The 13,640-nt window shown below is 46.3% G+C and overlaps 1 protein-coding gene across 1 annotated transcript in view; it reads left to right on the top strand.

Moving 5' to 3' along the window:
- Nucleotides 1-13,104, top strand: part of LOC134675458 (uncharacterized) — a 51,832-nt gene extending 38,728 nt beyond the window's left edge. Inside the window, exons 22-24 of the mRNA XM_063533727.1 lie at nt 4,627-5,516; nt 6,161-6,391; nt 10,780-13,104. Coding sequence (XP_063389797.1) covers nt 4,627-5,516; nt 6,161-6,386 — 1,116 coding nt within the window. The 3' untranslated portion in view covers nt 6,387-6,391; nt 10,780-13,104. The remainder of the gene's footprint in view (nt 1-4,626; nt 5,517-6,160; nt 6,392-10,779) is intronic.
- The last annotated feature ends 536 nt before the right edge of the window (nt 13,105-13,640 follow it).

Raw genomic sequence — 13,640 nt, 5'->3', positions numbered from 1 at the left:
GTGAGAGTGACGCAACACCCGCCCCCCGAGACCGCACCCGAACTGTGGCGGTTACTATGGGACCATACGGCCCAGCTGGTCCTACTGCTGCACTCGCCGTCCGACCCGGTAACTGTCTCCTTCTGTCTAGTGTAGTGTGAGAGTGACGCAACACCCGCCCCCCGAGGCCGCGCCCGAACTGTGGCGGTTACTATGGGACCATACGGCCCAGCTGGTCCTACTGCTGCACTCGCCGTCCGACCCGGTAACTATCTCCTTCTGTCTAGTGTAGTGTGAGAGTGACGCAACACCCTCCCCCCGACGCCGCGCCCGAACTGTGGCGGTTACTATGGGACCATACGGCACAGCTGGTCCTACTGCTGCACTCGCCGTCCGACCCGGTAACTATCTCCTTCTGTCTGGTGTAGTGTGAGAGTGACGCAACACCCTCCCCCCGACGCCGCGCCCGAACTGTGGCGGTTACTATGGGACCATACGGCCCAGCTGGTCCTACTGCTGCACTCGCCGTCCGACCCGGTAACTCTCTCCTTCTGTCTAGTGTAGTGTGAGAGTGACGCAACACCCTCCCCCCGACGCCGCGCCCGAACTGTTGCGGTTATTATGGGACCATACGGCACAGCTGGTCCTACTGCTGCACTCGCCGTCGGACCCGGTAACTATCTCCTTCTGTCTAGTGTAGTGTGAGAGTGACGCAACACCCTCCCCCCGACGGCGCGCCCGAACTGTGACGGTTACTATGGCACCATACGGCCCAGCTGGTCCTATTGCTGCACTCGCCGTCCGACCCGGTAACTATCGCCTTCTGTCTAGTGTAGTGTCAGAGTGACGCAACACCCTCCCCCCGACGCCGCGCCCGAACTGTGGCGGTTACTATGGGACCATACGGCCCAGCTGGTCCTACTGTTGCACTCGCCGTCCGACCCGGTAACTGTCTCCTTCTGTCTAGTGTAGTGTGAGAGTGACGCAACACCCGCCCCCCGAGGCCGCGCCCGAACTGTGGCGGTTACTATGGGACCATACGGCCCAGCTGGTCCTACTGCTGCACTCGCCGTCCGACCCGGTAACTGTCTCCTTCTGTCTAGTGTAGTGTGAGAGTGACGCAACACCCGCCCCCCGAGGCCGCGCCCGAACTGTGGCGGTTACTATGGGACCATACGGCCCAGCTGGTCCTACTGCTGCACTCGCCGTCCGACCCGGTAACTGTCTCCTTCTGTCTAGTGTAGTGTGAGAGTGACGCAACACCCGCCCCCCGAGACCGCACCCGAACTGTGGCGGTTACTATGGGACCATACGGCCCAGCTGATCCTACTGCTGCACTCGCCGTCCGACCCGGTAACTGTCTCCTTCTGTCTAGTGTAGTGTGAGAGTGACGCAACACCCGCCCCCCGAGGCCGCGCCCGAACTGTGGCGGTTACTATGGGACCATACGGCCCAGCTGGTCCTACTGCTGCACTCGCCGTCCGACCCGGTAACTGTCTCCTTCTGTCTAGTGTAGTGTGAGAGTGACGCAACACCCGCCCCCCGAGGCCGCGCCCGAACTGTGGCGGTTACTATGGGACCATACGGCCCAGCTGGTCCTACTGCTGCACTCGCCGTCCGACCCGGTAACTGTCTCCTTCTGTCTAGTGTAGTGTGAGAGTGACGCAACACCCGCCCCCCGAGGCCGCGCCCGAACTGTGGCGGTTACTATGGGACCATACGGCCCAGCTGGTCCTACTGCTGCACTCGCCGTCCGACCCGGTAACTATCTCCTTCTGTCTGGTGTAGTGTGAGAGTGACGCAACACCCTCCCCCCGACGCCGCGCCCGAACTGTGGCGGTTACTATGGGACCATACGGCCCAGCTGGTCCTACTGCTGCACTCGCCGTCCGACCCGGTAACTGTCTCCTTCTGTCTAGTGTAGTGTGAGAGTGACGCAACACCCGCCCCCCGAGGCCGCGCCCGAACTGTGGCGGTTACTATGGGACCATACGGCCCAGCTGGTCCTACTGCTGCACTCGCCGTCCGACCCGGTAACTATCTCCTTCTGTCTGGTGTAGTGTGAGAGTGACGCAACACCCTCCCCCCGACGCCGCGCCCGAACTGTGGCGGTTACTATGGGACCATACGGCACAGCTGGTCCTACTGCTGCACTCGCCGTCCGACCCGGTAACTATCTCCTTCTGTCTGGTGTAGTGTGAGAGTGACGCAACACCCTCCCCCCGACGCCGCGCCCGAACTGTGGCGGTTACTATGGGACCATACGGCCCAGCTGGTCCTACTGCTGCACTCGCCGTCCGACCCGGTAACTGTCTCCTTCTGTCTAGTGTAGTGTGAGAGTGACGCAACACCCGCCCCCCGAGGCCGCGCCCGAACTGTGGCGGTTACTATGGGACCATACGGCCCAGCTGGTCCTACTGCTGCCAGGCCTATGGAACTCACCGCGCGAGCTCGGATTAATACCTACGAATCCGCTCGCGTTCACGGTAGACAAGCAAGCCTGTTGGTTGCCACACGCGCTCACGCACGCACGTCACCGCGCGCCGCACTGTCAAATTTTACGATAGTTAAAAGCTACGTAGGTACTATTGAATTTCTTTAATTAAACATGTAATCTTTATTACGACAAATGTATAGTTAGATATCTAGTAAATGTTTTATTTTGGTAAATGTTTATTAACGACAGTAAAGTTAACTACACTGAAAAATACCTACTTATTTATGCTCTGGTTAACTTATAAAGTTATAATTAATTGCCTGTATACATGGGTTGTCTATTATTTTTCTTTATAATGTAAAAGTAATCTCTATCTTGTTTTAAATTACACGAAGTTTTAAAACTAGTTCTTGCTGGGTGATCCCGCTGTGATTTGCGCGGTTTATAAAACGGCGTTAACATTGCGGTTACTGCAGGGACATATAACATTTGATAAGATATGAGTATTTTACAAACACTAACGCAAAACGAAATATTAGGTATAATTCAAGATTTATCTTTCCTTTTATTTCACTCTGCTCTTTAAGTAGGTATTTATTTATCATTTCTAAGCATCAGCAACCCTAGCGTTGTGCCGGTGCGCGCGGTGCGGGGAGCGGCGCGCTGAAGGTCACTCCATTGTATTTTTGTGTAGGTATCAAAACGGTAGGTATTTGCGTTTTCTTTGAGAGATAAGTATCTGTTCGTAAGAACTATTATATAATCTGTGCTGCTGCTCTCGCCGTCCGACCCGGTAACTATCTCCTTCTGTCTAGTGTAGTGTGAGAGTGACGCAACACCCTCCCCCCGACGCCGCGCCCGAACTGTGGCGGTTACTATGGGACCATACGGCACAGCTGGTCCTACTGCTGCACTCGCCGTCCGACCCGGTAACTATCTCCTTCTGTCTAGTGTAGTGTGAGAGTGACGCAACACCCTCCCCCCGACGCCGCGCCCGAACTGTGGCGGTTACTATGGGACCATACGGCCCAGCTGGTCCTACTGCTGCACTCGCCGTCCGACCCGGTAACTCTCTCCTTCTGTCTAGTGTAGTGTGAGAGTGACGCAACACCCTCCCCCCGACGCCGCGCCCGAACTGTTGCGGTTACTATGGGACCATACGGCACAGCTGGTCCTACTGCTGCACTCGCCGTCCGACCCGGTAACTATCTCCTTCTGTCTAGTGTAGTGTGAGAGTGACGCAACACCCTCCCCCCGACGCCGCGCCCGAACTGTTGCGGTTACTATGGGACCATACGGCACAGCTGGTCCTACTGCTGCACTCGCCGTCCGACCCGGTAACTATCTCCTTCTGTCTAGTGTAGTGTGAGAGTGACGCAACACCCTCCCCCCGACGGCGCGCCCGAACTGTGGCGGTTACTATGGCACCATACGGCCCAGCTGGTCCTACTGCTGCACTCGCCGTCCGACCCGGTAACTATCGCCTTCTGTCTAGTGTAGTGTCAGAGTGACGCAACACCCTCCCCCCGACGCCGCGCCCGAACTGTGGCGGTTACTATGGGACCATACGGCCCAGCTGGTCCTACTGCTGCACTCGCCGTCCGACCCGGTAACTATCGCCTTCTGTCTAGTGTAGTGTGAGAGTGACGCAACACCCTCCCCCCGACGCCGCGCCCGAACTGTGGCGGTTACTATGGGACCATACGGCCCAGCTGGTCCTACTGCTGCACTCGCCGTCCGACCCGGTAACTATCGCCTTCTGTCTAGTGTAGTGTGAGAGTGACGCAACACCCTCCCCCCGACGCCGCGCCCGAACTGTGGCGGTTACTATGGGACCATACGGCCCAGCTGGTCCTACTGCTGTACTCGCCGTCCGACCCGGTAACTGTTTCTTTCACATCAGTGTAGAGTAAGAGAAGATGAATGCGAAATGTAGTTTTAGCGACTAATAATCGTATACACTCCAAATTTTAAAATCTCAATGAAAGGTACACATCATACTTCCATGCGCGTTTAGTTGCATTGCATCCCTGAAAACCTCAAAAATGACCCCCACATAAATTCTTAGTTGCCTATTCTTTACTCTCGGGTAAAGTCAGTTTTGTAATAAGAATATATACGATTCTTTTCTGCTAAATCAACAAGGTTGTATGGCGACATCGTCGTGTAATGTTTTCAAATAAGCAGATATAAAATTTTCCTCATTACAGGAATGCGAAACGTTCTGGCCCACCGAAGACGAAAAGGAACTGTTCGTCGCCAACTTCAGAGCGAGCTTCGTTTCCAAGGACACCTACGTGGCCCATCGGAAGAGCAGCCGGAAACCGACCCCTACGGAAACCCCCGTCGAACCGGAAACCAATGGCTACCGACGGCAGGAGTCAGACTGTGCTGACGACGAAAGACTAATACCGGAAAATAGCTCACCTGTGTCTGACGTAGAACCCGCGTACCGCTTCGACAGAACGGAACTCAGACTAGAGCGTCTCAGTACTGGAAACAGAGACTTATCCGCCCGGAAATCCATAGCGAACGGCGACCTTTTCTCCTCGTTTTCGGAAAAGAAATCCGGCCCAAAATCACCTAAAAGTCCTTCGAAAATGTCGCTCAAAAACTTCAAGTTAAGCTCCCCTACGAAGTTTAAGTTCCCCGATTGGGGATCGAGAACTGCCGGCTCCCCTCCCGACGTAGCCCCGCCCCCACCCCCTGTAGCGCCCTCTCTCACTGTCGAAGAAGAGGCGGAATTAAGACGGCCGTGCTACAGGTTCGAAAAGGTCGAAAGCGTTCCAGAGAACACGCCTTCAGATCGAATAATAGAAGTAACAAACGTCAGCGTACATTCATTACAAGACGATTACCAATTAAGTGTTAAGTTTATACAATGCTCTGGCTGGCTAGACGGAGATACAACAGAGTATACACAGGGGAAACCGGATGAGAATGAGTTTGTTAGAGCAGTGCGGGACGCTGTCAGTGAGAGCGAGAGGGAGGAGGCTGTGGATAGGCTTATAGCGCCTTATAGGGACTCGTTCGCGCTGATCGAGTTCGTTGCGGGGTGCCAGATGGAGTATAAGAATGGGCCGGTGGTTGTGGTTGACAAGTAAGTATAGCTAACTTAAGGAACTTAAAAATTAGTTACTTATACGAAAATACACGAGAAACAAAAAATCTATTATTATATTAACAGAAAAATTATCATACAGGTTGTGGATTAATGTACTGTGGTGTATTTAAATTATATTAAGAATCGGTTCGTCGTTATACATATAAAGAGTTTGACTTGTTCGTAAAGTAGCCTGTTTGTAATGAATAAAAAGTCTAAATTTAAGCGTAGGTTAGTTTAAGTCTAAACGTAAGATAGTTGTTTTTACTACAACGGCCACACTATGATACCGTGCTGTCGCGATGTTGCCCGTTTTGGCCCTACTCGCGTGGTGAATCGCGACGCTCCATACTTCATATTGTCGGTCCTTCGACTCGCGCCAAAAAAACCGACAAAATAGGGAGCGGCGGGCATGACGAGTAGCGCACGTATCTGCCTACTTCCCATGCCACTCGTCGATTATGTGGCCGGGGTATTAACCCCCTTATTCATAAAACTTTATGGGCTTGATTTAGTTAAATTATGTTTTATCGCTTTCTGCCAAATACATAATTCAAAGTGACAGATAAAGATAAACGATTATTAGTAAATTCAGGCCAGTAACGCGTTTATGAACACCATAAATCTTCCCCACTCCCCAGATTCGGTTCGTGGAAGGCGATGTCGTTCTGCACGCTGAGCGCGGCGTGCGGCGGCGCGGGCGGCGCGGGGCGGGGCGCGGCCGACGCCGGCGCCGACGTGTACTGCTGCGCCGCGCTCGCCGCGCACGCGCGCTGCGCGCAGCCAGGCGGCCCGCCGCCCGTCGACCTGCGCGCGCTGCTCAAGCAGTACTGCGCGTTGGCCGCTTACGATGTTGCGAAAAGCTGAGCCAGGTATAAATTTCCTTCTATAATTGAATAATTTTACGATTTAGACTCACTTGTTTTTAGTCCCTCGCGCGACATGTTTCGGAGAGCCCAGGTCTCCTTTCTCAAGCACTAACAGTGCGAGCGGCGTTCACGACGGCCGTGTATCGCGCCCTGCGGCTCGCCGCGTCGCACAACAATGCAATTTTTCAATGTTAGTATGTCTCACAACAGTTTAAATTCGATTATTTCCTTCTACTTCTAGTAGCTTTTAAATAGACACCGCCCGACTGATAGGCCGGTCATATTTAACACAAAAAATTGCTAAATTCGCAAGCTAACGGCTAGTTCTGATTTTTTAAAATGTTGTTAGGATCACTACCAGCATTGTTAATCCAAGTTTGCAGCTTCGAAAGACCTGTGCTAACTTTGCACCATTCGAAAAACCGCGAAATTTTCATACTTATTTTGGTATTCTCATTATAGCTCCTAAACTATTCATTTTTTACCAAAAACGTCTATGAACAAACTAAAGTTAACTAAAATTGCTACAATTTAAGACCAGAATCAATTCTGTGAGTTCAATACTTACCGAGATACTGCTCTGCAAAAATGGCCAATTTTATCCAGTATAGCGAAATTTTAAGATTTGTTCTATTTTCGACCCCGAAATCAGGGAAAATACTCATTTTACGGCTAAAATAATAAAACGATGTTCTAGAAAATGTAATTAGGGGAGACCGAGGTCAGTTGTGACAGAGGAGAGTTGTGACATTGTCGATTTTTTGGAATCTATTAACTAGAAACTAGGTCGCAACAGTGTGCGTTTGTTACCTCGTAACTTGAACTAACAAGCGCTCGCTATTGCGACCTAGTTTCTAGTTAATAGATTCCAAAAAATTTACGATGTCACAACTCTCCTCTGTCACAACTCCCTCGGTCTCCCCTACCTTTAATTTAAGCAAAGAACGACGTCTCTAGATCATACCGTTTATCTTATCTTATTGTATTCGGGGGCCCTTGCGGATACACTTCGACCCATAGGGATCTTTTTTGCAATTACCCCCTAGAGAAACTCCGTGAACTACTCAAGAGCTTTTCCCACCATATCCATGTGTCCGATGATGGAGCTCATGGGTAGCGTTTTGAAGTCCTTTGGTTCCAGATACCGTTTACACACAAATCTTAAAAGTCCAAAAAATGGGAAAACTGCTTTTTTCACATATTTGCTCTGCTTAGTTAGCTCCACCCCCCACGGCATTGTTCACAGAAGAGGGTTCGTTGTTCGACTCAGCTTTCACTTTGCTACCTCAAACCATCTCAGTAGGAGCCGACATGATTGTTGTGGTAGATGGGTGTTTCTTACTGCACAAGGTGATATGGCACCGTAACAACTCCGTGAGGAATATCGTTGCAGGGTACGTCAAAAGTGGCAGTGGTGACTCTGGCCCCATACAATATTCTTCAACTTCATTTAATCGCGGAGATTTGGAAGTTCCTCCAGGATTCGAGTTGTTTCTCCCCGCCTTCACTGGGTGTGACACTACCTCTGCCCTTTTCTGGCATGCGAGGAACAAACTGTGGAGCGCCGTTAAGAGGAACGTTGAGCTTATCACCATAGCTGAAGTATTCCTGCAACCTAATGCAGTCTACCCAGCCATTGCAGATGCCGGAGCAAAATGCCTAGTAGCTTTATATGGAGGGGACTACACAAAAAATACACTCCATGCTCCATAGAATACGCTACAAAAAAAATATAAAAACAGCCGCCTTCGCTAAGGTTGACTTGGCCCCTTTACCTCCAACGGAAGATGGTGCATCATTCCATGCTTACCGAACTTACCACCAAATTCAGAAGTGGTTGGGGGTGGAAAACGATGCAACTCAATGGGGATGGGAAAAGACCAAACATCATCATTCTCATTCCAATAAAAATTACGAGTGAAGTAGTGGCACCTCCCTTCCTTTTGAAATTTTGCGGGTACAAAACAGGCTGTAGCGGAGGCGGCTGTACCTGCATAAAAGCAGCAGGCCTTAAATGCTCAGAGTTATGCAAATTTTGCTCCGGTGTCTCTTGTCACAACGTCGCCAAGCTTCAGATCGCAGAAGAAATTGAAGACGACGTCGATATGCCTATTTTTTAGACTGAATTATCTCAAAATGAACAGCTCTAACTAAATGTTATTTTTGATACCTTTTAAATATGTTTAATAAATATTTATAATTCATACTACCCTCAAACCATTGTGAGAACTAGGTAAACAGAGCAAATTTGCGAAAAATGCAGTTTTCCCACTTTTTGGATTTTTAAGCTTAGTGAGTAAACGGTACCTACAGTCAAGCGATATCATTGTTTGCTGAATATTAAAGGTAATTACATTTGCTACAACATCGTTTTATTAAATTACCCGTAAAATAAGTATTTTTTTCTGATTTCGGGGTCGAAAATTGCCCGAATGTTGAAATTTCACTATACTGGATAAAATTGCCAATTTTTGCAGAGCGGTATCTCGGTAAGTATTGAACTTACAAAGTTGATTTTAGTTTCAAATTGTAGCAATTTTAGTTAACTTTAGTTAGTTCATAGACCTTTTTGATAAAAAATGCATAGTTTAGGATTTATATAGAGAATACCAAAAAAAGTACGAAAATTTCGCGGTTTTTTGAGTGGTGCAAAATTAGCACAGGTCTTTCGAAGCTGCAAACTTGGATTTACAATGCTGGTAGTGATCCTAACAACATATTAAAAAATCAGAACTAGCCGTTAGCTTGCGAATTTAATGTTCGATATGACCGGCCTATGATTCTTCGTTTCCATTTCTACCAATTTGGCAATAGCTGTAAAAGTAATTTTAATTTTTAACAAATAGAAACGTCTGTGAACGATGCCATTTAGCTTAGAAATAATTTGAAAGTAGAAAAATTACTATCTCGGGTGAGACTTGAACTCGCGGCCTCTGGATCGATACTCCAACGCCTGCCTGAGTATTTTTTCCACTTTTAAATTTATTCTAAGCTGTAAACATTTTATTGACCATGTGGTCCATTTTGACAACTTGACGTTACCGTTTAGTATATTCTGTCCTCAAGACGAAAGTCTTTAATCAATGTGTGTTACCAGCGATGACTTACGGCTCCGAAACGTGGTCTTTCACTATCGGCCTCATCTCAAAATTCAAAGTCGCTCAACGAGCTATGGAGAGGGCTATGCTCGGAGTTTCTCTGCGTGATCGAATCAGAAATGAGGAGATCCGTAGACGAACTAAAGTCACCGACATAGCTCACCGGATTAGCAAGCTGAAGTGGCAATGGGCAGGCCACATTGCGCGCAGAGAAGATGGCCGATGGGGTCGAAAAGTGCTCGAGTGGAGACCACGGACTAGCAAACGCAGCGTAGGACGTCCACCCACAAGATGGACGGACGACCTTGTTAAAGCCGCCGGAAGACGCTGGATGCGGGTGGCTTCCAACCGGTACGAATGGAGGTCCAAGGGGGAGGCCTATGTTCAGCAGTGGACGTCTTATGGCTGAGATGATGATGATGATGATGATATTCTGTCCGTCTATGGTAGCTTATGTAAGATACTGACATTCCGACTTAACATTTAGTACTTACGGTTCGGTTAAGGTACGGTTTTTAAACTGATCGTTTGGTAACTACCTGACTCGTACAGTCATCAGCAATAGTATCTTACACAACTAGGGCCGCAAAAATATATGACGCGCTCTTATTGCGCTCCAAATAAGAACGTGTCACATATTTTTGCGGCCCTAATTGTGTAAGATACTATTGCTGATGACTGTACATTCAAGGTGACCGTTTCGTAAGTTCTCACTATTGTTTGACCATTAGAATTTTTTTATGACCATTAGGTAAATTGTATAACTTCATAACTAATTCGTTAGTACGTATTAATACATTAGTAACTAGCAACCCGCCTCGGCTTCGTACGGGTTACATAAAACCTTGTCAAATTACACACCTAAACCTTCCTCATGATCACTCGTAAGTCAGCGGTCGGCAATCTTTTAGCAGCCAAGGGCCACATAGTAGTTAATGGAGGTGACGCGGGCCGTACTTTGTTAATATTTATGACTTTATGAGACATTGTCGTTTGTCACTATTACATACAAAATAGCCAAGGCGGTACTCGGGCCGCAAGTGACAGGTTCACGAGCCGCATGCGGCCCGCGGGCCGCAGGTTGCCGACCGCTGCTCTAAATAATAACCGATTGGTGAAAACCGCATGAAAATCCGTTCAGCAGTTTTTTAGTTTATGGCGAACATACGTACACACAGACAGAGGCGGCGGGGGACTTTGTTTTATAAGGTGTAGTGCCACTAAACTTTCATTTGTATACATATATTTTTGGACTTTGAGTCTTGTTTCTAACTAAATACATTTTTTTCACAGGTCGTCCAGTGAAAACTCAGCATCGGACATTAGCAAGTGAATACTCAGTGCGTCGCGCCCGTACGTACATAGCGTTACATTATGTATAGTACCGTGTATTGTATATCTTAAAGGAATGTATAAATGGTATATGTACCTTCCGAGTCGATTTCACGAGACATTCAATTCTGAACTCTGTCGCGTTGAGAATAAAACTCAATTTAAGTTACGCAACAGAGTTTGAAATTAAATGATTTTTTGTTGACTGTATAGAATCGATGTCTTAATAGTATTCTTATAGGCAGCTAAGTTGGCAATACTGACCAATTAGTTTAAAACCGGTTTTCTGTTCTACACTATTAGGCCCCCTACATAGAGTATGGATGTATGTATATTAGTGTTTTAAGACTGGATTTCTGTGGTTCATAAATATGCAAATTTATTTCTAGAACGCAGATGGGTTAGTAAAATAGTTTATTTTTAAGATTAGATGTATTTTTACGAAAGCTACTCATTGTATACGTAACCCACCTATACGGAAATAGACTATATTTCGTAACTGATAAAAAAACGAAAAGTATGACTAAGTATTCGTTAATCCTTTAGCAGCGGCAACATATGTGCCGGCATGCGTGAAGCAAAAGCGCACCTATTTCAGAAGAAATACGGTTCGAATTAGAATGTTTCAAGAGAAACATGTTAGTGAAAAAACACCGTATATTCGTTCTACAGAATTCCCAGTTTTAAGACCCTAATATAAAATCATAGAAGGCTCAAGCGTATGATACAATAATTTAGTAAAATCGCTGTAAGGCTTGTCTCTTATGAAATAAGATGTGGTTGTGTGCATTATAAGGGATACATAATTTTTCTAGCAATTTTTTCTGAATAGTTTCACATGCGTAGGTAACTTTGGTCGCTCTCCTGGGGATATTACCTTTATACACCTTTTTATAGAGGGTGTGTCTGACCTTGGGGCTTTAAAACCAGGGCTCGATTCTGCTCGCTAAACTGAGCTACTTTTATTATGGCACCAACCCTGAAATCTCAATTTTTTTTTTTAATTTTTTCATACATTTTGGCTGATCAGATGACGACGTTTTCTATGGAAAAGCCAAAAAATTTCCCCGATTTTAGGTTTGGTCCCATAGTTAGTAAAAGTAGCTCAGTTTAGCGAGTAAAATCAAGCCCTGGATTTAAAGCCCTATGGTTAGACACACCATGTATAATATTCAAAACTTCCTAATAATCTTAGCTAGTTGAAGTTTGTGCATGCACTAGAAGTATTAGCTTAGCACCCGAGCATATAAAAATCTACGCAGGGAGCTAAGCTATTAGTTTTACTCTTTGTATCAAAAACAAGCTCAGACTTACGACTCTTTTGGAAGCTATCCAATTGTTTTAAAACCTAAATATTGTTAAAAAATATTAATTTTTAATTTATACGTTTATACAGACGGCTCCTGGTAACAATTCAGTATTTTTAGCACTTGAACACAATTTTTAACACTATTTCTACTTCATTTTATACGAGATTGCAATTGAATTCAAGTTACATCGTATAACAAGTAACAAAAATCAATCTGTTTCTCATATTACACGTATTTTATCTAATTGACTCCTCATAACCGACTAAAGACAAAATAACGCACAACATACATATTGATACCCTAGTTCACACTATACGCAGAAAATTTGGTTGTAATAAAGACTTTATGTCAATGCAGTATGGTACTAATTACAATAAAATTTTCGCCATAATTAGTAAGATTGTGAGCTAGGGCAGGCGTGTCTCACTCCGCGATTTCTTCGCTTTGCTACAGGTAGCTAAAAGTGCATCCGTTCCACACCAATTTTGGGGTTTGCCATAAGCCGTGCGTGGCGCTGTCGCCACCTAGCGGCCATATCTGTGCTGATCGTGACAGACGCGTTTTGTTAGAGAGTGAGTCTTCTGTACCTAGTACTATTATTTATTCTGTGGCTAGGGTAACAATATATGCTCAGAGGTTCCCGGAGAGCGCCAAAGGTTAGCTTAGCATATCGAGTAATTATAATTATGATTATGCGATTACGACGCTCTAGAAACGCTCATTTGGTTACAAACCGCTATTAAACAGTAATTGAATAATTTAGATTACATATTGTCACACAAACTGGTCGAACATTGGATAATTATTCAACCCAATTCTATAAAGGTGCATCTACACTGCAGTTAATTTTTTTGGAGCAACACTGTGCCACGGTAATATGTGACGTTATCTATGAAAAGGGGCCTTATGTCGATGGCGCTTACGCCATTATTAACGTTGCTCCGATATAAATACAATGCCGCGCGACGCTGTGAGGCGTAAGCGCCATCGACAATAAGGTCCCTTTCATAGATAATGCCCCATGTATAGGTAACATACCTAGTTACTGTTGCAGTCTCGCTACACTGTTGCTCCACAATATAATTATCACGCCTTAATGGCACTTACTTGGCAATATTCTCTGAGAATGGGACTGATTTCGTGTCCGCCGTGTCGAAAAGCCGTATGTATCCTTTTCTTTCCATGTAAGAAGGAAGGAGACATTGATATTTGGCAAAAGCTAAACCAGGTCGAGTGCTAAACATTGCGTTGCATTTTTAGTTACATATTTATTTATTTATTTATTTATTTAATCTTTATTGCACAAAAGAAAAATCTTATAGTACAAAAGGCGGACTTAATGCCATAAGGCATTCTCTACCAGTCAACCTTAAGGCTAAGCATATTATATAAAGTGTACACTGTAAAATAAACCTACGCACATAGACTGAAGAATCATTTTTGCACTGCTGTTAATTTTATTTTAGGGTCAGGTTTGTGTGACGCTATGTAATGTGTATATTGAAAACAGAG

Source organism: Cydia fagiglandana, chromosome 22 (assembly GCF_963556715.1).
Source record: "Cydia fagiglandana chromosome 22, ilCydFagi1.1, whole genome shotgun sequence".
In the NCBI taxonomy this organism is placed as follows: Eukaryota; Metazoa; Arthropoda; class Insecta; order Lepidoptera; family Tortricidae; genus Cydia; species Cydia fagiglandana.
Note: the sequence above shows the minus strand (reverse complement) of the source record. Positions and strands in the feature narration are given on the sequence as shown.